General features: G+C 42.6%; 2 protein-coding genes across 6 annotated transcripts in view; both read left to right on the plus strand.

Annotated features, from left to right (window-relative positions):
- LOC124112462 overlaps positions 1–16,620 on the plus strand; it is a 180,872-nt gene extending 164,252 nt beyond the window's left edge. The window contains exons 6-14 of one of the 5 annotated variants that reach the window (XM_048390752.1): positions 281–361; positions 1,870–1,943; positions 2,549–2,671; positions 7,143–8,194; positions 8,392–8,450; positions 8,618–8,722; positions 9,140–9,200; positions 9,377–9,445; positions 15,879–16,620. In XM_048390752.1, coding sequence (XP_048246709.1) covers positions 281–361; positions 1,870–1,943; positions 2,549–2,671; positions 7,143–8,194; positions 8,392–8,450; positions 8,618–8,722; positions 9,140–9,200; positions 9,377–9,445; positions 15,879–16,534 — 2,280 coding nt within the window. In that variant the 3' untranslated portion in view covers positions 16,535–16,620. The remainder of the gene's footprint in view (positions 1–280; positions 362–1,869; positions 1,944–2,548; positions 2,672–7,142; positions 8,195–8,391; positions 8,451–8,617; positions 8,723–9,139; positions 9,201–9,376; positions 9,446–15,878) is intronic. The other 4 variants (XM_048390756.1, XM_048390750.1, XM_048390755.1 and 1 more) reach the window with 4 other exon arrangements.
- The window catches only part of LOC124128229 (sodium-coupled monocarboxylate transporter 1-like), a 136,084-nt gene that overhangs the window by 3,349 nt on the left and 108,522 nt on the right, over positions 1–24,213 (plus strand). The gene's annotated exons all lie outside the window — the stretch shown is intronic.

Below are 24,213 nucleotides of genomic sequence, written 5' to 3' on the forward strand. Positions count from 1 at the left end.
TTATTTCTTGTGGGTAAAACTTTCAACACAACCGGTTCATTTTGACGAACCAAGAGCAATGTTTTTCAAATCAGGGTTTACCTGTCCATTAAAGTATTTTATCCAAAAAGGGGCAAATTGAAATGTTATAAACGCCAAAACATGGAACAACCTTTAGAAATAATTGTAATTTAATAATAGTTGAATATATCTGAGAAGTAGCATTAATCTTAAATTGTATGAACCAGGATCGACCTAATCCTTATGAGTAATGTTACTGGAACGGGTGTGTTTTTTGCAGGGCGGACTGAAAGCGGTCATCTGGACTGATGTCTTTCAGGCTGTCGTGATGTTTGCGGGCATGCTTTCCGTCATCATCAAGGTAGGCCACCTGGGAATGTCATGAAACTGCGTTGTAAGTACAGGATAAAACACGCCTCCTCGATCTGGGTTGAAAGCTAAAACCGCGAGCGAGGGAAAAGCCCGAGCTCAATGTTTTACATTTGCAACCAAAACCGAGGAGGCATGTATTATCCAACTTATGAACCGTTCCACCGGAACGCCCGGGGCATTGTTGATATTGCCTGGCTTGGAAGCTTACCAACATTTTGAAGGACCTTTTGCTACTGTGGTGTGACGTCATGCGAGGTTTATAAGTCCTGTCTGCAGCGCCTTTTCAAATTTAGTGCAAAACGAACATGGTTCTGTTCACATCATCAATAATGACAGTGGATTATTCCTTTGTTTTGTGGACAAAACAATCAAGTGATGAGCGAAGATCCACGTTTGTTTGTTTGTTTGTTTGTTTGTTTGTTTGTTTGTTTGAATGTTGTTTAACGCCGCACTCCAACTGAATGACGGCGGTCTGTAAATAATCGAGTCTAGACCAGACCATCCAGGGATTGACATCATGAGCATCGATCCACACAGTTAGGTTATGATGACATGCATCAACCAAGTCAGCGAGCCTGACCACCCGTTCCCGTTAGTCGCCTATCACGGCAAGCATGGGTTGCTGAAGACCTATTCTACCCCGGATGGATCCACGTAATGTGGATATGATGACACGTAATTAACCAAGGCACCTCGCCCGACCCTTGATCCATTTGGTCACCTCTTGCGACAAGCACAGGTTGCTGGGGACCTATGTTCTTACCCGGATTCCACAGTTTTTTGTACCTGTGTCAGCAAACTGTGTCGACAAATGTTCAACGTGATTATCGGATTGCGATGTCTGCCAGGCGAATGTTACATTTGAGTCAGAGAGTTGGTGAATATGATTTTACGCCGCTTATGGAAATATTCCAGCAATACCAGGGCGGGAGACACCAGAAAATGGGCATTACAGATTGTTACTTTGTTGGAAATCGAACCCGGATCTTCGGCTTGATGTCGGAGGTCGGAGGTCGGTTGTATCAGCAAATACATGTTTGCCTATAAATGTGTGCATGTTCTGCATGGGGGGCACACGTACCTCTGTATTTCTCACAGGACACAAGGCTTCATGTGAAAAAAAGACCTGCGATGGACATTAGTAAGTCAGTGAGTATAGTTTTACGTCGCTTTTAGCAATATCCTTGCAATATCAAGGCGGGGATACCAGAAATGGGCTTCACCCATTGTACCCACGTCGGGAATCGAACCCGGATCTTCGGCGTGACAAGCGAACGCTTTTACCACTAGGCTACTCGACCGCCCCAAATAGGCATACGAAAGGTAGTCACGAGATATACTTTAATGCTTAAGTGTTATTTCCTGTATTCCTGTAATATAATATGTCACTTACATTATCATCGAAGAAGTCGATTTCGACCAATCAGCATAAAAAATGTCTCCGGTAGGGATAAAAATATTGGCCTTTTTTAAAAGAATCTGTGTATCGTATTTCAGGGCACAATTGACGCAGGTGGAATCAAGGCTGTGTGGACCACTGCGGCTAAGGGAGGACGCCTGAATTTCTTTAAGTAAGGTTTGACAGTTTCTTCAAATGATATTTATTCATTTAATAAATTTTCAACATATTCAGATATAATACATGCACAATTTGTGATTGAACTGTTTTGTTTAGGGTTTAACGCCGCACTCATCAATATTCCAGCTATATAGCGGCAGTATGTAATAACCAGATAATGTGATTATTATCATGAGCATCTATGCACGCAAATGGGATACGATGACATGCACCAACCAAGTGAGCGAGCCTGACCACTCGATCCCGTTAGTCGTCTCTTACGACAAACATAACCGCCTCTTTTGAGGGAGATATGCACAATTACGTGGACCTATGAAATAAAACCTTGCGAAAATATTAAACATATTGTCATTGTGATCATTTATGTTGAGTGAGTAAGTGAAATATTCCAGCAATATCACGGCGGGGGACACAAGAAATGGGACTAACACTGCTGTGTACAGAACCTGAGCTGGCGTGATGAGCGAATACTTTACTATGAGGCAACAGTGCTGCTCCTTGTCTCAATGAAATTGCTGCGACTCATTTGCAAGTCAAATATCAAGACCCAAGACCTACACGGGACGTTGTCTAACAATCCATGATGATGTCACCTAGTTTTGACATGGACCCGACTGTCCGTCACACGTTTTGGGACTGTTTCTGGGGACATTCGCTGATCTTCAACCAGTCCACTATACAGAGGGTCTGTTACACGCCAACACTCGCAGTATCCAAGAAGTGAGTCTCAGCAGTAACTGTAAACTACGTTTATAACGAACATGCTACAAACCAACTGACGGATATAACGAACCGTTTTGTTGTTCCCGGGCATTTGCTGTATCTTATAACAAACTAAAACTAGTGGTCCCTTTGAGTTCGATATAAACGTAGTTTTCTGTATTTTATCCGTACTAACTGTTATTATCTTACAAAGATAATATTAAATAGATATCAATGTTGCATAAATAATATCAATATGTGTCTATAGCCGCAGGGGCACGGTTGGCCCAGTCGTCTCAGGCGCCGCCATTTGCTGTGCAAAGTTGCGTCCCTTGGGTACCCCAGAGACCTATGATTGTGGGTTCGAATCCCGGTTCGCCCCGATTATGTTTCTAGGTTTGTCAGCACCATACCCGTACTCGTGGGTTTCACCGAAGTGGAAATCGTTTGAGACCTGCATCATGATCACTTCGGGCTTTCCTCCAACATTAAGCTGACACGCCGTGATATAACTGGAATACTATTAAAAGCGGCGTTGAACCTAACTCACTCACTCACTATAGCCGCAATCTTTTTGTAAAATCATCAAATCACCATCTGCTACAACAGTTAGTTAACAAAAGGACCGTAAAGATCCGGTGTAGAATAGGTCTTCAGCAATCGCATTAAAATCAGATCTAAGTTCTCGCTGCAGCTAAACAAAGATCTGAGGACATCCCATTAAGATTCACGTCAGAACGACTTTTCGCGAACTTTGACCAACCACTGAAAATACCAACAAGAAGTCGACATCAGTCAATTAGAAAGTAGCTTTCTCGAGCTTCACGGCACTCGTTTCAAATCGAAGATGATCTTTCTACAACGATTTCAACACTAAAAAATGGACGATGAACAGTGATCAGAGGTTGATTTTGGTTCATTAGATGTGCACTGGATCGATAGTGACGGTCTTGATGCAATATAGTTGTTACTGGGTCAAGCAAATGAGACAAAACCATCTGCAGTTCCCTTTAAGTTAAAGAATAACCCGTGGATGACACGCCCACTGAGAGTGAAGGGGGATTCCCCAAACTTAGTGAAGAAACACTGGATGATATTGAAGCACAAATGCATTCAGCATCAACATTGCAAAACACGAAATGGGTTCTTAAGGGGTTCAGCGGTGAGCGTATCCTATCCAAACGAGGGCACCGTCACAAACACATGCAAAGGCAAGTCAATTGTCACCTGAAAAAACACACGGGAACATATGGTACAAGTCAAAATAGGAAATTGCATCTACCACCCAAAGCGAATTACAAAAGTTCCTGGTTTGTATGAACTCACTCACATAGTTTAACCAACATCTGAAAAAAAACCATAAATCCAAGATGCCATCGCCTACTTTCTATGAAAACACGTAGTATCTTTCTGTGTACTGCTGTTTGACGATGTAAAATGAATATCTGTTTGACTTCTGAGGGGCAAATAAAGTACACCCAGCCTGTTTGATTTTTGTAATTGAAAACTGAAAGTTGAAAGAACTGTTGTTAAATGTGATTACATGTATGTCTAACCGTCACTCATTCCTGCAACAGGATCCATGAAGATCCGGGATAGAATAGATCTTCAGCAACCATGCTTGCCGTAAAAGACGACTATGGTTGTCGTAAGAGGCGACTCCCGGGATGGGTGGTTAGGTTCGCTGAATGGGTTGATAAATGTCATGGATCCCAAATGCATGGATCGATGCTCATGATGTCAATCACTTGATTGTCTGGCCCAGACTCGATTATTTACAGACCGCAGTCATATAGCTGGAATATTGCTGAGTGCGGTGTTAAACAAGAAACAAATATTCCTGCAACAGTATGTAAAAGGTGATCTGTGTAATAATAAAATGGTTCAACGAAGACATTTGCTATGTTTCACATTAAAAGAGACATATACTGAGTCAAATTAAAAACTTCACATTTTTAAAAGTAATCTCATATGTGATATACAACGGACAAATGTATCAGAGAAGGTAATTTTTAATCATTAATGTCCAAAGAAGGATTTTAATTGACGCTGGTAACCATAATTTGTTCCAAGCACCTACGGTATTCGGTAATAACATCAACAGTTTAAATCATTAGTCCCAAGCAGGAGAATCTGATGGCACACAAGTTCAGTAGCGTGTATGGCCACCATGTGCGTTGACAACTGCCACACAATACCTCCACATGGACCTTGTGATGCTTGTGAACACATGATTGGGAAGACGACGCCATTGTTGCTGCAAAATGGTGCCAAGATCTTGCAAATTCTGTGGTTGGTTCTGGAGAGTGCGCAGACTCCTTCCAAGAGCATCCCAGACGTGTTCGAAGGGATTGAGGTCGGGAGACCTTGACGGCCAGTCCATGACGTTGACTCCCGCATTCTGAAGGAAATTCCTTGTCAAAATTGTTGTGTGGGGTCTGGCATTGTCGTGTTGGAAGATGAAACCGGGTCCATGTGCTGCCATAACATGCAGAAGTTCTGGTGCCAGTACCTGGTCGCGGTAAGCAGCAGCATTGAGGTTGCCACGAATGACAAGAAGTCTGGAACGTGCATTGCCACAGAAAGCACCCCACACCATGACACTTCCGCCTCGAAATCTGTCAACTTCCTGTACACAACACTGGGCGTAACGTTCATGACGGCGCCTCCACACCCTCGCCCTACCATCAGCATAGTGAAGATTAAATCGGGATTCATCACTGAAGACGACTTGATTCCAATTCCTGTGCCCACAATTGACGTTGACGTCTGTGTAATTGAGTCAGAATCGGCCCGCAGTATTGCCGTCGTGCTTGAAGGTGAGCAGTTCTCAGACGGTTTCGAACAGTTTGCGCACTCAGTCTACCCCTAAACAATTCATTTCAGGTTGATGTAGCCATCAAAAATCGGTTACGGAGGTGACTTTAGACGATCTGACGATCCTCTGCATGTGAGGTCACACGTGGTCGACCTGGTACCCGTTTGTTGTAGACGCGTCATAAACAGTCCGTCGACTACGACCCATCGTCCTTGCGACTTCAGCTACGGACGTTCCCGTCTGCAACATGCCGATGGCACGTTCACGTGGCACAATTGAAAGGCGTGGCATGACAACTGGCCGTAAAGACTTTTGTTTTCTTGTGTTTTTCTTTTTTTGTTAATGACTGCTAACAAGTATGGCTAAAAACACGTGCGGTATTATGGCCACGTGACTAGTTGCACGTGAAAAACAACTTTTGCCCATATAGTGATGTGTACATGACTTTGATCAATTCACCTGCACAAAAACGGGTGTTATCTGAAGACAATACCTGGCCATTACTGTTTAAATACACAATAAGGGCCCATAATGATAACTGGTCAAAATGTTAAAATTTTAGGATTGTGAAGTTTTTAATTTGGTTCAGTATATATACTTCATTCTCCATGTATTTTATATTGATACTACCGAGGTATGCATGGTGCATACATTGTTATCAAAATTGCCAACATAAACATCTATCAGTGCATACATATGTGTAATGAGACATCGTTTCCGCGTTATCTCCCGGAAGTGACGTTTGTGTCACAGTGAAGGAAGTTGAATGTCCAGGTAGGTGTGTTGTGTCTCGTCTCTCACTTTGTCGCCGGATAACTGTTCGATAATCAGGGTCACAACTTCCATGTATATGTCAAGACGATATCAGGCTGCTGAAGGTGGTATCTATACCTCTATTCATACAGCGTATAGCTGGGATATTAGTGTTGACTGACTGCCACACATTTCTACCCTCGGTTTACAATGAGTGCAGTCGTTATTCATACAAGTCATGACCTACTTTAACTACTGTTATATTGTGCATAGATAAGCCCCGGTCGTGTCCAATAACCGTTGACGCGCGGTGTGTACAGACATGTACCTCTCAACACTTCACTGCTATTGATTGTACTTCAATGACATATCCTGAATGGAAACTCACGCGTTGTTACTGTGATGGTATTTGTGGTCGCTTTGTGATCCTGAATGCAGAGTAAAGGAACTGGTTCTACTTTTCTTGAGTTCATTGAGTGTATATGGTGTATCTGAATGCACATGTATAGTGAGGCTATGCATCATTGTCGTGTGCTGCAACCAGATATTGCCAAACAGTTATCTAGCCAGTGACAAAAATCCTAAACTAATTTTGTTGATATTAGGTTCGTGAATTTGGCTTCAGGGAGATTATTTCAAGGAGCTATATCTTTTATTTGTTTGTTTGGTTGTTGTTTAACGCCGCACCGCAATATTCCATCTATTTCACGGTTGTCTGTCCAAAATTAGAACAGACAGTCCAGTGATTGACATCATGGCATGGTGCCAAATATGACAGGCTGACTATGAGAATGTGTGTGCATGTTTTGTATCATACTGAGCTGTGCCCCAATAGATAAGAGCACAGTTGATTGATACGTGTCACTACGTTGATTGGAAACAGCTCTAGGTCCCTCATTTAAGTTTTCTGTCTTTCAGAATGGACGCCTTCCCAAAGTGTTCTGTCTGTCAGCAGCAGTTTACCCTGAAAGGTCCAGTCCCCTACTTACTGCCCTGTCTACACGCTGTGTGTGAGACGTGTGTGACATCTGCAGCTGGTGGTGTGATATCATGCTCTACATGTCAGAGGGAGGTCAACCTCACAGACACAGGCCTCCAGAAGGATGCAGCGAGACAGAAGGAAATATTCCACGTGACAGTCAAACATCGCCCCACAGAGCTTCTCTGTACAAATGAAGATGACGGGAACCAGGCTGTGTGTTGGTGTCAGGAGTGTGAAGACTTCCTCTGTGAATATTGCCAGAACATCCACAGCAGCGTCAAACTTACCAGGAAACATGTACTTCAAAACTTCAGTCACATGGCACCGACTGCTTCGAATATTCCAGCCTTCTGCAGTATCCATAAACACCACCCCCTTTATCTGTTTGATAAAAATTGCAAGAAGTTAATCTGTGCGAAATGTAGGTTTGATGACCACGCAGACCATGAAGTTGTGGAGCTGGATATGGTTGCTGATACTGTAACAAAACAGTTGAACCATCATACGGATGAGCTATCAAAGTTACAGGCTCGCCAGCAATCACACATGCAGAGCATCAGACAGGGAACCGAATCCACCGACAGAACAAACGGCTCTTTGATAGAAACTATTGGTCACACATTCCAATCTCTGAGATCACAACTTGACCAAAGAGAGATGGAACTTCTGATCGATCTTGAAAGTCAGACGAAGGAGACCAAGGCAACTCTACATGCTCATCTCTTCACCTGTGAAGAAGAATGGAAGACATGCACTGGGGCTTTAGACTACATCGCCAAAGTCTTCCTCTATGCCTCGAAGTCAGACCTCGTGGAACTGGAGACTTATGTAGGGGACCTAACTCGGAACTATCTAGAAACTGCTGCACCTCAAACACATGTCGTACCTACAGCTGTCTTCAACATCAACAGCTTGTCAACACTGAAATCAAACATATCAGTGTTTGGTGCCATTTTGCCAAGGGGAGTGGATGAGGAATCTGTGAAAGGTATTCACATTGAACATCATTGTAGTTTTGGTTATTCTTTGTATGTGTACAATGTTTGCATGTTCTTGTGACATTCTATCGTTTAAACCCCCCTTTTTCTTCACGTGTTTCACTATTTAAGACACATGCTTTGTTTTGTTTTTAAAGTTTGTAGACTGCACTGTTAATCATCAGTAGTTATTCGTCTGTGGTTTCAGACAAGGATACTCAGACTGACGCTGACTTTATGGCAGACTTGGAAATGAAACACAAAATGGTGAGTACAATCAGTGTTGGTACATCATGAATTCTTGCATGCACACTGACCAACAAACTGACCAACTACAGGTTGATCCAAAGCAAATTTGCCTCAATCGCCATCACTTTGTTTTATCATATTGAGACAGAGTGCATCAGACCATTTAACGCTTGTATTTTTTGCAGGACCTAACAGAGCTGAAGACGAAAATTGGTTCAGACGAGAAACATATGCAGGGCCTCAAAACACTTACAGACAAGCTCAATGCTGAAATCAAAAGCTTGAAATCGGTTTGTTTTTATTATCTTACATGTATTCACATCTTTAGACATGTCAGCGTCTACCCTTATATTCAAATATGTGTGTTACAAAGGAAACATCACATTCTGAAATCACAATATTTTAAAATTTTTAAAGCTGTTGTGCGCTTGTTAACACAATGATTCCCTTTCCTTCATTTTAAACATCCCAGTTAGGATTGATCATTTGAGATGATGGTAAGCGTGTGTGTGTGTGTGGGTGTGTGTGTTTGTTCTCTGAATAAATGGCCATCCCCTTAATCTTAAAGCGCCTCTCACTACACATGAGAGTGTCATGAATTCTTGATATAGATTGCAACCGTAAATTCACGTCCTTCAAATTCTAGACCCGTGAAATGCCATGACAGGCACGTGCCTTGTTATATAACACATATGCTATATTTTCAGTGCATTGACGAGAAGGAAACCTCAGAGAAGAGAGCCTCTAAAACCATGGATGTCTTACTTGGTAAATTTGTATCACACTTCTTCTTTGACCTCCCTTAATCACATAATTTCAGATACATTTGACAACTGAACATGCATCTCCATGTCCGAGAGTGGTAAACAAAGTAAAACCCACACACAAAGTCCCTTTGTCTCATCATACATATATATGGTCATGTATATATATTGATTTTACAGGTGTGGCCACAGATTGCGGTGTTCATCTGCTGAAGTCAGGAGTTGTAGACAGATCTATGGTGCTGAAGTGTGAGTACATTTATCATGTATCTCCTTCGATAAAAGTTTTGATGTACATCGTGTTCAAGTAATATGAAACGTCAACACGTATGGAACATTTAGTCACCCACTACGATTGAGGGGCATAGAGTAGCTAATTGGCTCATGCTTGGGCTAATGAAGGTCAGGCGCTGGCAGTCTTTGTGTGTCATTGGCTTGTTTACCTGGCCCATGTTAATTACTTACAGGACACGTTGGTAACTGTGTACAACATCAGTTATTATAGCGTAATGTTGCTACATGATTAATTCACAACGCGTTGGTGTAACGTTGATTTATTAATGATTATTTGTATATTTTATATTCACGGGGTCGGTGTTCGGTTCTCGGTAGGAAGTGACAACATGGAGTCGAAGGCTTGCACTATATACACATTGCTTTAGACAGGTAGATATATGTATATACAAGAAGCACTAGGTGCCAGGGCAGCACAATCTGTTGGTGCCACGGATCGCCTGACCTACCCCTAGCTAGGCTTGGGGTGCGGCTATATTCTTTGTCACAAGTCCAAAGATTTTATATCCATGGTCAACAGATACGGAATAAGTCAAAAATAAAAAAAACAGTAAATAATGAGTGACAAAGTTGCACAGCTCGTTCAGGATGGCTGACAGTCGACGTACATTACAATTGAGATTTGCATATTTGAAGTAATTGCAATTAAGATAATAGACATATATATTTTATGGCTACAGGATATTCGCCTTTGTTCATGCAGACAAAGGTCGCTTTAACAAATCTTACCCACCATATCATCGTCTTGGAAATGTTTACCTTAAAGTGAACCAATGACAGTTGCCATAAGTAGACATTCCCCCTGCCTATGGTATCACGAAAAATATTAGCCAGAGGGGTGAGTGAGTGTATTGTGATTAACGCCACTTTAAAAATCAATTCTGTTATACGATTTGGTAGCAGCTTAACATAGGTGAAAACCCCGAAGTAATGCAGGTCTTAGACCTTCAACCTTCTGATGAAGAACCCATGAGCTGACAAATGATATTCTGGGCTAATTTTGAAATCAAACCAATTATCACACAATTCTGGCACGCCTCGATATAACGAATAAGTTAGAAGTAAAACAAACATAGTATATTCTAAAGTCCAGCGCCTTGGTGACACAAAAGAGTGAATGCGCGAATTGGGTTGAACCCCTCTTTAAAAAGTATTTCCGTGATTTACAGACATGTCAGCATGTGCGTGATGAACGGACAAAGTGATACAGGCATTAGGCAGTTGTTATCTATGAGGTGCTGACAAACATGATCAGGGAGAATCTTGGATTAGAATCCACGAGCATAGGTTTCTGAAATTCGCCAGCAAATTGGGAAGCCAGAGGCGACTTGGCCACCAATGCCAATTACGAGATGGGGGGTGACAGTGGTTTCAGTGGTTTCCAACAGTGTTTCCAACTGCAGCTATAATTTATCGAGGAAATGAGCAGGAAAATACCGACTGAAATATTCCAGCAACATGACAGCGGTCTGTAAATATTCGAGATCGAGTCTGGATCAGACAATCCAGTTATTGATATTATGAGCATCGATCCACCATGCAATTGGGATACGATGACATGCATCAACTATGTCAGCGAGCCTGAGCACCCGCTGTGAAGAAATGAGTGAGGAAAGAAGTGAGGGGGGTGGGGGAGGGATGGGCGGTCACAGTTGTTTCAAACAGTGTTTCACACTACAGCTGTAACCTATCGAGGAAATGAGCAGGAAAATAAAGACTGAAAGAATAATCACGGACCACGGACATTGGAGATACACACTGCCAACACCTTGGCCACCCGACCGACATCTCAGACGACGTAATGGGGGCCTTAGATAGAAGAAAGACGATGCAATCACTGTAACGCCAGGCAGACATTTTCACACGTTTGATGCACTCTCGGGATGTTCTGTATATCGTGCAATATCTGGGAAGTTCGTTCTACTTCTAAGATTTAATATCAGAAACATTTAAACATAAGCCTCACAATAATAAAAACCGAGCCAGTATGAAGTTGTCAGTTTTAATCGTGAGTACCATGTACAGGCAGGCACAGTGGACTGTTTACCCGCTTAATGGGTCATATTGTTACTATTAACCCTGTTGTGCATGGTGTTGTGCATGTGTGAATAACTTCAAGTACATCAATATTCTCGTGTCGGTAAAGACACCGTGTTACTGAGACTTGACAATATAGTCTCACAGACTTGGTTCTTGATAACCTGTGTATCTCTCACGTGTGAATACAAATGTGTGTTGTGATGTGTTAAGTGAGTGAGTGAGTGAGTTGGGTTTAACGCCGCTTTAAACAGTATTCCAGTCATATCACGGTGTGCCAGCTTAATGTGGGAGGAAAGCCCGAAGTGATGCAGGTCTCAGACGTTTACCACTTCGGTGAAACCCACGAGCACGGGTATGGTGCTGACAAACCTAGAAACATAATCGGGGCGAACCGGGATTCGAACCCACAATCATAGGTTTCTGGCGTGCCCAAGGGACGCAACTCTGCACATCGAATCGCGGCGCCTCAGACGACTGGGCCACCCGTGCCCCCTGGTGTGTTCCAGTGTAATGAAACAGCGATTGCATCACGTTGAACATTCTTTATACACTGCTTGTCTCAAAATACGTGGATATCAAGGTTCACAAGTTAAGATTTAAGACACTGCATGTATGTCGTGTCATTGTTCTTGCATCCACCTCCTAACCTGCCGATATCTTAAAAATTATATTATTACTTCCTTTGTTTGTATAGGATGGACGGCCACTTGTGAAACGGAAAATTTATTGGTGATAATATATTTTAAAGGCGAAATAGAGTTTGAAACATTGTATGTAGCCTTATTACAAAACAATACCAAGATGTATCGAGTGATTGGAATGAATGGATGCGACATAGGAAGGACTAGGTGTAACATACTTATCAACAGAACATGTTGGCGAGGCATTGTAAGGGTACAAACAATCAAGGAAGGCGACATTGGTGTGTTGTCAAAAATATAAACGTTTGAGATGACTTGATCAATAATGAGTTATTCCCAACGTCTGGTCAAACTTTATTTATGCTCGACAAGGTCCGAATAAATCTCCCCATGAAAATTTGCGGGATTCTTGTCAATTAATCTCGCAGCGGCTGGCCCAATTCGGTTAACGGCAGCCCTTGACGTCGGCGTACACGTCCCCGGATTATGCGTTATAGGGGAGAGATCAGAACTCATGGCTGCTCATTGCAATATTGTGATGTTTTGCAGTTGGAGGTACTCATGAACAATACGTACACCGTGGGCACGATCATTATCGTCTTGAAAGGCAAAACGTGGACTAGCATGGAGCGAAAACGGAACTACTATCGTCGCTAGCATGCTATCTCGGTAGTACTGTCCAGTGACCGTCTTACATGTATGGACAATATGCAGTGGCGTTCTGGCAGTCATAGTGATCCTGCCCCATATCAGTACAGAGCTCGGAGCGATTTTGACAAAATCAAGAATGACCCCTTAGCCAGTGCACGGAGGAACTGCATGACCCACGTGAGATGTTTCGGGTGTGTTGGGGCGTTAGGTTTTGGTTCCAAAAACTGTTCAATTTCTGGCATCCAAATCTCTGGCGTGTCCAATGGACGCAACTCTGCACAGCTAATCGCGTTTTTCTTCTGACGACCAATGGTAACATTTCTCAACATCATGTGCAGTTTTGGAGAGCATAGACTGTTGCGATAGGTATAGTTACAATCATAGAAAACTGAAGCAAATAATATTGAAATATCACATCATCAATGAGGCATTATTCAAAATACAAAATACACTTACTGCTGATGAGTAAAATATGACATAGGTCTTGGGTGAGGTGAGGTGAAATTGGGTTTAACGTCGCGTCCATGATTATTGCACTTGTGTGTGGCTGCTTCTAATAGTCCGGACTGATGCCGATTTACATGCTTGCTCAATGAGATACCATGTGGCAGTTTAACATGAATACCCCACTCAGACACAGTATACTGACTCCAAGCCGACCAGTCCTTGTTTTGGCAGTCCTCAATGAGGCATTATTCAAAATACAAAATACACTTACTGCTGATGAGTAAAATATGACATAGGTCTTGGGTGAGGTGAGGTGAAATTGGGTTTAACGTCGCGTCCATGATTATTGCACTTGTGTGTGGCTGCTTCTAATAGTCCGGACTGATGCCGATTTACATGCTTGCTCAATGAGATACCATGTGGCAGTTTAACATGAATACCCCACTCAGACACAGTATACTGACTCCAAGCCGACCAGTCCTTGTTTTAGCCCCTTAATGTCCAGCCTCAGACATGGTAACAACAAGTATCATCTTTTAACGTCTTTCGGTATGACGAAATGGAAAAAGAAATTTTCCGTTGACAAACTGTACCAGTTATCGCCATCATCTAAACAGCACGTGCCACGTGATAAAGCACACCGCTTCAGTTTTACAAATTACATTTTTTATTTTCTCTGGTATCACAAGCTGTTTTTATATTTGTTACAGTTAATAAGAAATGCTTTTATCAATTTGTCGTCTGCAAACTGACGTAGACCAATGTGATTTACACGCTATGTACTATGGATTTCGCGATATATACAGGGTTATTCACATTTGGAAAATAGCTCAAATAGGTTTTAGAATTCTTTTGGGGGGAAGAAATGACAGACTGAAAGTAAGCTATGACAGATCTGAAAGTGCATCATCGTGTTGTTGGATTTTTGTTTCCGCGTCAGTTAGTCACGTGACACCGCCCGCGTGTCTCTTTTATTGTATTTGAGCAAGGTGATTATATGGTATGTTGTTTTTTTTAATATTTATTCACAGGAGTAATTTTTGTTTATCATTTGTAGATACATATTTCTCTCTTCTAATGAAACCGAGCAAAGGTAAAACGAGATGAGATCACGTGTGCGTTGTAGCGAGGACTAAGCGATAATTGGTTTTCGTCGACAGCTGGTCACTGGTCAATTTTCACAGTGACATGCATGTTCACAATTAGTTAACGGGAAAGTTCTCTTTCCACTCAGTAATTCCTTCTCTGTGGTACAATAGAAATCAACCTATATTTTGTCCACGCAATGACATAAGCGCATTTGATCTTAATTTCACAAAACCAAATGTTTGTCGTGATGTTTTCGAAACCAATTTTCAGAAATCATAAGAATGAAATTGACAACAATTGTTCATCTGCTGGCATCTGCTTTTGAAACTGAGAGCAATTAAATATCACGCGCCTCGGCTGGAGCGGTGTCGACATGATTTGCTCGTTCTGGGCGTGTGGCTGGTCTATTTCGCACGTGCCGCACGACGTTTATTCTGACAGCAATGCACGAGGACATTTCAAAATATATTTGTATGTTTACAATTAATTTAATTGCTGTTTCGTCTCAGCATTTTTTCGTTAACAGAAGAACACTATAACATACTCAAAATAATAAAATAGCAGAATGTTCCAGAAATATTTCAAACATGACTTGTTCACTACATTTAATGTCGCTTATTGTTTATTGTGTTATTGACTGTTTGTGTCCTGTTCTGATAATGCTGCCCATCTACTGAGAGCAATTAAATATCACGCGCCTCGGCTGGAGCGGTGTCGACATGATTTGCTCGTTCTGGGCGTGTGGCTGGTCTATTTCGCACGTGCCGCACGACGTTTATTCTGACAGCAAAGCACGAGGACATTTCAAAATATATTTGTATGTTTACAATTAATTTAATTGCTGTTTCGTCTCAACATTTTTTCGTTTACAGAAGAACACTATAACATACTCCAAATAATAAAATAGCAGAATGTTCCAGAAATATTTCAAACATGACTTGTTCACTACATTTAATGTCGCTTATTGTTTATTGTGTTATTGACTGTTTGTGTCCTGTTCTGATAATGCTGCCCATCTACTGTATCCCATCGCCAAGCACCCAGCCCCATGTGGTGTCCTCCAACGTGCTACACCAGGCCACGTGACACTGTGATCTCAACATCCTTATTTCAAGCTTCTTCCTCATTATACCGCGTTCACTCGTGTTTCTGTTAAACGACAGTGAACAACTGTGATCGCGAGTATTCGCGCTCTGCGTGATTATTGCGCGATGTGTATCCTTTTGTTTTAGTAATTCAGAATCTCCACTGCAAATATTTCAGTGACGAACCTTTTACACCAGACCTGTTACTAACTTATTTTACATTCGGGTTAAAAGATTACAGTATACATACATTAAAATGTAATACACAGAAGGTCTGATGTTCATACTACTGCACTGTGATTATATTACATCATTTGTATGTCAGTACATTGTACTAAGCTGTGCATTCCTTGCAATTGGATATTTTAGTACAACTTTAATATCCCAATTTGTCTCATGTGTTATTCTCTTGTAAACTACATTCATATGTTGTAGGTATACATCTGAAGTATGACAAAGACAGAGTCAATCTCGACAAAGCCCACATCAACACAGAAGGAGACCTGGTCAACAGGAAGTCGGACACCAGACCTGCAGGGGAGGGGAGACTGAAGAAGTACCATGGCACATGTAGCACTGCCCCCCTCCCCCGAGCTGGCTGTCCCCAGTACTGGGAGGTGGTGAACAGGGTCAGTCTGGACAAACCACTCACAGAGACCTGGCTCATCCTGGAGGTGGGTGTATGCAGGGAGGAGCAGAGGGACGTGTCTCATTGTATCAATGCACAACCCAGCTCCTACTGTATGCTGGTCGCCCACTGTCCTACACACGGCGGGATATGCAGGGAGACATGGAAGGAGGGGAAGCATGTGCTGTGTCTGCCTGACACTCTCCCCAACACAGCAGGGACATCACACACACTACATTACGGTGTTGTCTATGATGACGCCAGGAAGAAGATTGTCTTCATTGATGTGAAGGAGAATAAAGTGATGTCGACGTTAGACAATGTAGACTCTAGTCAGCCACTGTGGCCGATGTTCGGGGTGTATAACCCATCTCGCCTCACTGTCAGCATGACACTTGTAGTGGGCAGCGACATCAACATGACAGAGGAGAAGAAAGCAATGATTGTCAAGGCCCTGTCGTGATGGTGAGAGTGATTGTCAAGGCGCTGTCGTGATGGTGACAATGATTGTCAAGGCGCTGTCGTGATGGTGACAATGATTGTCAAGGCACTGTCATGATGGTGACAATGATTGTCAAGGCGCTGTCGTGATGGTGACAATGATTGTCAAGGCGCTGTCGTGATGGTGACAATGATTGTCAAGGCGCTGTCGTGATGGTGACAATGATTGTCAAGGCGCTGTCGTCATGGTGACAATGATTGTTAAGGCGTTGTCGTGATGGTGACAATGATTGGAAAGGCACCGTCGTGATGGTGACAATGATTGTCAAGGCGTTAACATGATGATGACAATGATTGTCAAGTCGTTGTCGTGATGGTGACAAAAAATGATTGTTAAGGGGCTGTCGTGATAGTGACAATGATTGTCAAGGCGCTGTCGTCATGGTGACAATGATTGTTAAGGCGTTGTCGTGATGGTGACAATGATTGTTAAGGCGCCGTCGTGATGGTGACAATGATTATTAGGCCGTCGTGATGCCGACAATGATTGTCAAGGCGCTGTCGTGATGGTGACAATGATTGTTAAGGCACTGTCGTGATGGTGACAATGATTGTCAAGGCGTTGTCGTGATGGTGACAATGATTGTTAAGGCGCTGTCGTGATGGTGACACTGATTGTAAAGGCGTTGTCGTGATGGTGGCAATAATTGTTAAGGCGCCTTCGTGATGGTGACAATGATTGTCAAGGCGTTGTCGTGATGGTGACAATGATTGTTAAGGCGCTGTCGTGATGGTGACACTGATTGTCAAGGCGTTGTCGTGATGTTTGCAATAATTGTTAAGGCGCCGTCGTCATGGTGACAATGATTGTCAAGGCGTTGTCGTGATGGTGACAATGATTGGAAAGGCGCCGTCGTGATGTTGACAATGATTGTCAAGGCGCTGTCGTGATGGTGGCAATGATTGTCAAGGTGTTAACATGATGTTGACAATGATTGGAAAGGCGCCGTCGAGATGGTGACAATGATTGTCAAGGGCTGTCGTGATAGTTGCAATGATTGTCAAGGCGTTAACATGATGGTGACAATGATTGTCAAGGCACTGTCGAGATGGTGACAATGATCGTGATATGAACACACAGATCTGCTCAAAACCAACTACATGAGTCGAACATGTCTTCTCTGTGAAAGAAGGCATATCCTATACCTATCAACTATAACCCCCTGAACCTGTAATCTTGATGTGATATGTGTAAATGTATATAACATTTGGATAAAAGGTAAAACGTTTTTGTTTGTTTGTTCATTTGTTTGTTCGTTGTTTAACGCCGCACTCAACAATATTCCAGCTATATGATGGTGATCGTTAACTAATTGAGTCTGGACCAGACAATTCAGTGATTGGCGTCAAGACCATCTATCTACGCTTTTGGGATACGATGGCATGCATCAACCAAGTCAGCGAGCCTCACCATCCAATCGTATTTGTCCCCTCTTACAAGCATAGTCGCCTCTCACAACTTACACGTGTTGCTGAAGACCTATTCTTACTTTGATCTTCATGGGTGACGTAAATCTATCATGGTACATGGCACGACACACAATCAGGCAAGTCGCCGAACCTGACCAATCGATGGATGCTCTCGCCTAGTTTTGCATGCTGACAGGGGATAGCAGTGGGATTTCTTTAGATGTTTATCAAACAAAATAAAGTAAGTGACATTGCGATAAGCTATTGTTTTGAAAATAATATTTTACTTAAAACTTGCTGATTTGCAGGACGAAGGAGGGCAGTTTAAAAGATGGAGGGCTTCTGCGAATGATTATTACCAGCAAAAATAGCGTTACCGTTATTATAGCTAAAATAGATAGAATTTGTTTTCAGATAAATATAATCATCAATATCGGTTTTTAAATATTTACTGCAAACAACGGATGCCACTGAAGAACAAATCAGATGACGTCAAAGCTGACTCCCTAACAACGGGAGTCAAGCAATATGAGGGCATTATCAGGTTACAATGGTCCACTCACTTTTGATAACACGCGGGTAGTTTAATGATAATTCTCCCCATTCTAGCTATAATGCTTGTCATCGTATCCCAATTGCGTAGATCGATGCTCATGATGTCAATCACTGAATTGCTTGGTCAAGATTTGAATATTTATAGACCGCTGTCATATAACTCGACAATTGCTGAATGTGTCGTTAAACAACTAACAAACAAAAAAATGCATGGACGTGTGATGACACAGTTTGTAGCAATATGCCGAGGAACACCAGAAATGGACTTTATACATTGTCCCCATGCAAGTGGACAATCGATGTGAAAACCTTAACCATTATAAACTGATTTTTCTAATATTATTTCGCAATGTTCTTTAATAACATTTGTTGAATATGTGTACAGTTTCCAAAAACGATTTCAAGGCAACAAGCTGGTATCATGTGGAGATGAAGGTTGAAATAACTCATAAGCTGTTTCATATTTAGTAACATAATGTGAAACATAGTATATACCTTATGCATGTGCTGCCACTAACACTTTCACCACCAACACCACCAACACGACCACCAACAACACGCACGACCACGTACACCACCAACAACACCAATACCAACAAGAGCAAGATCAACACCAACAACACAAACAACATCAACAACATCAACAACACCACCAACCCCAGCATCAACACCACCAACACGACCACCAACAACACGCACGACCACTAACACCACCAACTACACCAATACCAACAACAGCAAGATCAACACCAACAACACAAACAACAACAACAACAACCCCAGCAACAAACACCACCGACACGACCACCAACAACACCAACACAACACCAACAACGACACCACCCCCCTTCCTCCGTGTGGAAGGAGGTGGAGAATACATCACCCTAGGTGCACCTGCTGCGACTAAGAAGGCCACGAGATAACAACAGAAGACAACCATGACTTATGGAAGAGAAACTGTGTTAATATAAACAGCAGGTCTTATGACTGCCTTGATTCGTTGATGAGTTGATGGTATGCCGGGGGTATGAAATAACCTTGGTCACGGTTGATCGACGGTTAGAGTCTTTTGATGTTGATGGCTTCTTGTATTTTTGTGATTTTGAAGTCTTTGAGGTTGGTGGTGAGGTCTTTTGACTTTATCCCACTGGATGCTTTGGCTTGGGTTGTCATGGATATGGTCTGGATATCGCCGTCTGACGTAACGTCCTTTGATTCCCATATCGAACTAGATGTACATGCAGTTGCGTCGTTGAAGCTGTCTGACGTAACGTCATCGGATTCCCCTTCCGAACTCGACGTACATGTAGTTGCGTCGTCTAAGCTGTCTGACGTAACGTCGTCGGATTCCCCTTCCGAACTAGACGTACATGTAGCTGCGTCGTTTAAGCTGTCTGACGTAACGTCGTCGGATTCCCCTTCCGAACTAGACGTAACATGTTGAAGCGTCCCTGTCTCTGTCTGACGTGGCAGCTTTGGTACCCCATTCTTAAGAACTTTCATTTTTTTTGTAAAAACATATTTATCATCATATTGTACTGAATGGCCAAATATTATAAAATTTGTAAAACTCTTATCAACAACAAACACACAGGATCTAAAGAATGTATCGAGATTTATTGTAAAAATGTCCATTCGTATATAAAAATGCTAGGTAATCACATGTTGTTATTAACTGCCATCTTGTCTGCAATTTGTACATATACATAATTATTTATTGTAATGTGCTCTTTGACCACCTTTTGTGTTTTTTTAGAATAAACTGATTCTGATTCTGATTCTGATTCTGATTCTGAACACACTACATTTTGGTAGAGATTTCTTATGATAATGGAAATGTTGTTTTTTTTCATCTTAGTTAAATGCAATCTGCAAAATAAAATTATGTTACTGATCATTATATTGTTATTTGCTTACAAATTTGTACGTAAATTAAATATTTTCCTTTTTGGGGTCGCACTGTGGATGAAATACTTACGTTTCCCAGAGGTGGTGAGGAGAAATAGGGTATAACGTCGCGTCTAAGATTATTACACTTATACAGTGACGTGCGTCCGTGCGTGCGTGCGTGCGTGCGTGCGTGCGTGCGTGGGTGCGTGCGTGCGACCGTCTTATTTCTTATAAAGCACATTGGATTCCAATCTCAGGTTATCACAGAATGTTATGGAGTTCACAGTATCTCGACATCGGAGAGAAGCCTTCGTAAAATAGCACGACTACAATTTAACCGAGAATGCTGTGTTGATATGAGATCTTGGATTAGTTTTGCTCTCCTAATGGCGTGTGTGCTGAGTTATAATAAAAAAATTATCGAAAAAATCAGATCAGGCGCTAAAACAACCGTATGACGCGGAACCTCCTTTTTAATCGGTTATCGGCTCAACACGTGGTTTTCGGACATTGGTCGAAGTGTGTCATCTCGGTATTGGCGCCCCTGACCGTTGTCCAGGACATGACCATCGATCTTACATAGCTTGGTTTGGAGTCACTTGGATAGTTCTTGGACGTTTTAGTGACGTGCGATGAAGAGAGAAAGAGAGATAGAGAGAGAGGGGGGGGGGGGGGGGGGGGGGGGAGGGAGAGGGAGGGAGAGAGAGAGAGAGAGAGAGACGGGGGGAGAGAGAGAGGGAGAGGGAGAGCGCAAATCGTCCTGTATGTCGTCGGTATAAATCTCATCGTCGGCTTGTCGTACAAAGCAACTACATTGAATCGGGTGGTCACAGGCTCATGATCAGTGACTTGCCTGAATGCTTGACATTGCATCCGACGAGACGGGATGTTACTGATGAAGCCAGACACTGGGTTGACTCAAATATTTACAGACCACAGTGATATAGCTGGCATATGGCTGAGTGCGGCGCCTAAATACAAACAAACACACATACATATCATCATCATCATCATCATCATCATCATCTTCATCTGCTCAATGTTATAAGAGGGAAATCAATAGAGGACAGTTGTCTTGTCTTGTCAGATCTATAATGTGTTACTCTTATCAAGTGACTGGTATTTTCACGAGTGGAGCAGCCACAAGTTAATCTCTTAACTTTGCAGATAAGATAAACATTGTGTTTGACGAGAAAATTAAAAATGTTCCGCTTATCATGTTTTTGTGGACTGAAAGTCGTTCGGGAATGAAGCGCTATTTCTACATGTTATTTTACTCGAGTGGAACAACGATTATATATACTCTTCAAAAAAAGAAACGCTATGCCAGTTTTGTGTGAGGTAGGAAACTACATTTACACGAGCAACCGAACGGGTATTGAGCCAAAATGTTTTGGGGAGAACACTTGGTGATTGTAGTCATCTCAGTTATCGGTACATAGGAACAGTCCAAGGTGAAGGTCCGTTGGAATATAGCGGCCTGACATCTCCTGCCCATGGAAGAGACGAGTATGCGAATCACATCCTGGAAAATTGTAGCCAACTCGGCCTGCAACGCAAAAGTCAACAGCTGCAACGTGGTTGACGTCGGCGTAACCGTCTATCCAATTCATCCCACAGGTGCTCAATCGGGTTCAAATCCGGGGATCTGGAGGGCTAGGGACAACATCAACGTTGTTGTTGTGTAGACAGGCTCTTGTGATCCGTGCTGTATGCAGTCGAGCGTTGTCCTGTTGGAATACACCGTTGCCATTGGCTGCAATTTGGGGGACGTGTGGTAGGAGAATTTCGTTAATGTATCATTGAGCCGTAAGATTGCCCTAGATATCAACCAACCCTGTCCTGCCATTATGAGAGATAGCCGCCCACATCATAAGGCTACCCCCACCAAACCGGTCCACTTCCTGTACGCAGTTTCCGGCCTAACGTTCTCCACGACGTCTGTAAACCCGTACTCTTTCATTCCCTCGACGGAAGAGAAATATTGATCTCGATGTTGTCGACTCAATATTACACGTCAACCAGGACATCTTGCTCGTAGACCTGCTGCTCTTAAACGGTTTCGTACGGTCTGGTCGGAGATTCTGCGCAGTCCGGGGATTTGAGATGCGGTTGAGGTGGCTGTGGTCGTGCTTTCACGTAGATTGCACAGTCAAATGTAGCGATCTTGTGCGGGGGTGGTTACTCTTGGTCGTCCCGGCCTCGGCCGATCACGTGTTGACCCGTGCTGTTGAAACTGATCCAATAGCCTTGTGATGGTGCTGGGTGCTACATTGAAAACGTTGGCTACAGCTGATCGGGATTCCCCTGCCTGCAAGCTGCCTATGACGCTGTTTCTTTGCACTTCTGTTAATCTTGGCTTGTTGTTGAACTGTCACTGTTCGATTGACGCAGATGCCAGGCAATCAAAAACCCTGCACTTTACTACCGTTCATAGTGTTGCTGCACGTGTAGTACGTGCAACTCCATGGCCCTTTTGTTAATGTACTGGGTGCGTTTTTTTCCGAATCGTACATGTTTCCCGACTAATGGTTTGCATGTCCTTTTTGTGATCATTTTGATCCGGGACATTTGTCACTGACACTATAACACATTAAACCACTTCGTTTTGCACCTTATGGTCCGGTAATTTTGCTTTTATTGCCAAAACAATTTTTTTATCGCGTTTCTTCTTTTGAAGATAATATTTTGGGATGCATACAGTATTTCATCACTAAATGCAAGATCAACGTCACCATATAACGAATATACCGCTTAGGCTATGTTTCAGTCTGACCATCTACTCATCAGGTTTTGATCCATGAAGATCCGGGTTGAAACAGATCAGCAACCCATGTTTGCCGCAAAAGTTGACTATGCTTGTCGTAAGAGGCGGCTAACGGGATCGGGTGATCAGGTTGGCTGACTTGGTTGATGCATGTCATCGTATCCCAATTGCGTGGATCGATGCTTATGATGTCAATCACTGGATTGTCTGGTCCGGACTCGATATTTTACAGACGGGTTTATTTCGGTTATATCAGCACAGGGTGAAATAAAGTGGTCCTTGCCGTATGTCACGTTAGATATAAACACAAACACGTATAAGGTCCAGACAAACCGAGACTAATAATCAGAGATTCGAACTCACGATAAAGACACCCTGGCGACACTGACGAATGCAACACTTTGAAAGCATTTGAGAATAACTCACTCACACACTCACAGCAACATTTGAGTTAGTTGCCTCTTTACCAAAACGACACATTGAGAAAAAATAACTGAAGTCAACTCTGTCTTCATTTATATATATTGGTGAGGTGAGGTGAAATGGAGTTTAACGTCGCGTCCAAGATTATTGCACTTATATAGCGACTATATATATTGGTACATGAGTAGCTTTATCAATCGACATACACGCCAATAAATTTAAGCGACAAAAACACAATTCCATATAAGAGGAAATCTCAGATGCGTGAGTGAGTGAGTGAGTGAGTGAGTGAGTGAGTGAGTGAGTGAGTGAGTGAGTGAGTGAGTGAGTGAGTGAGTGAGTGAGTGAGTGAGTGAGTGAGTGATATTCTAGCAATATCACGGCGGGGGACACCAATAACACAGCGGGCTTCTCATATCGTACCCATGTCGGGAATCGAACTGGGGTCTTCGGCGTGACGAGCAAATGCTTTAACCACTAGGCTACCCGACCGCCCCCCCATGACCTTGATCAAACATCTTCTGAGCAAGAGTCGTATGACGCTCTTTGAAGTCGTGGCAGCAACAACATGCTCGATTGTACTTCAAAAGTTATGA

The sequence above is a fragment of the Haliotis rufescens genome, unplaced genomic scaffold (assembly GCF_023055435.1).
Source record: "Haliotis rufescens isolate VD_foot unplaced genomic scaffold, xgHalRufe1.0.p SCAF_9, whole genome shotgun sequence".
Lineage (NCBI taxonomy): Eukaryota > Metazoa > Mollusca > Gastropoda > Lepetellida > Haliotidae > Haliotis > Haliotis rufescens.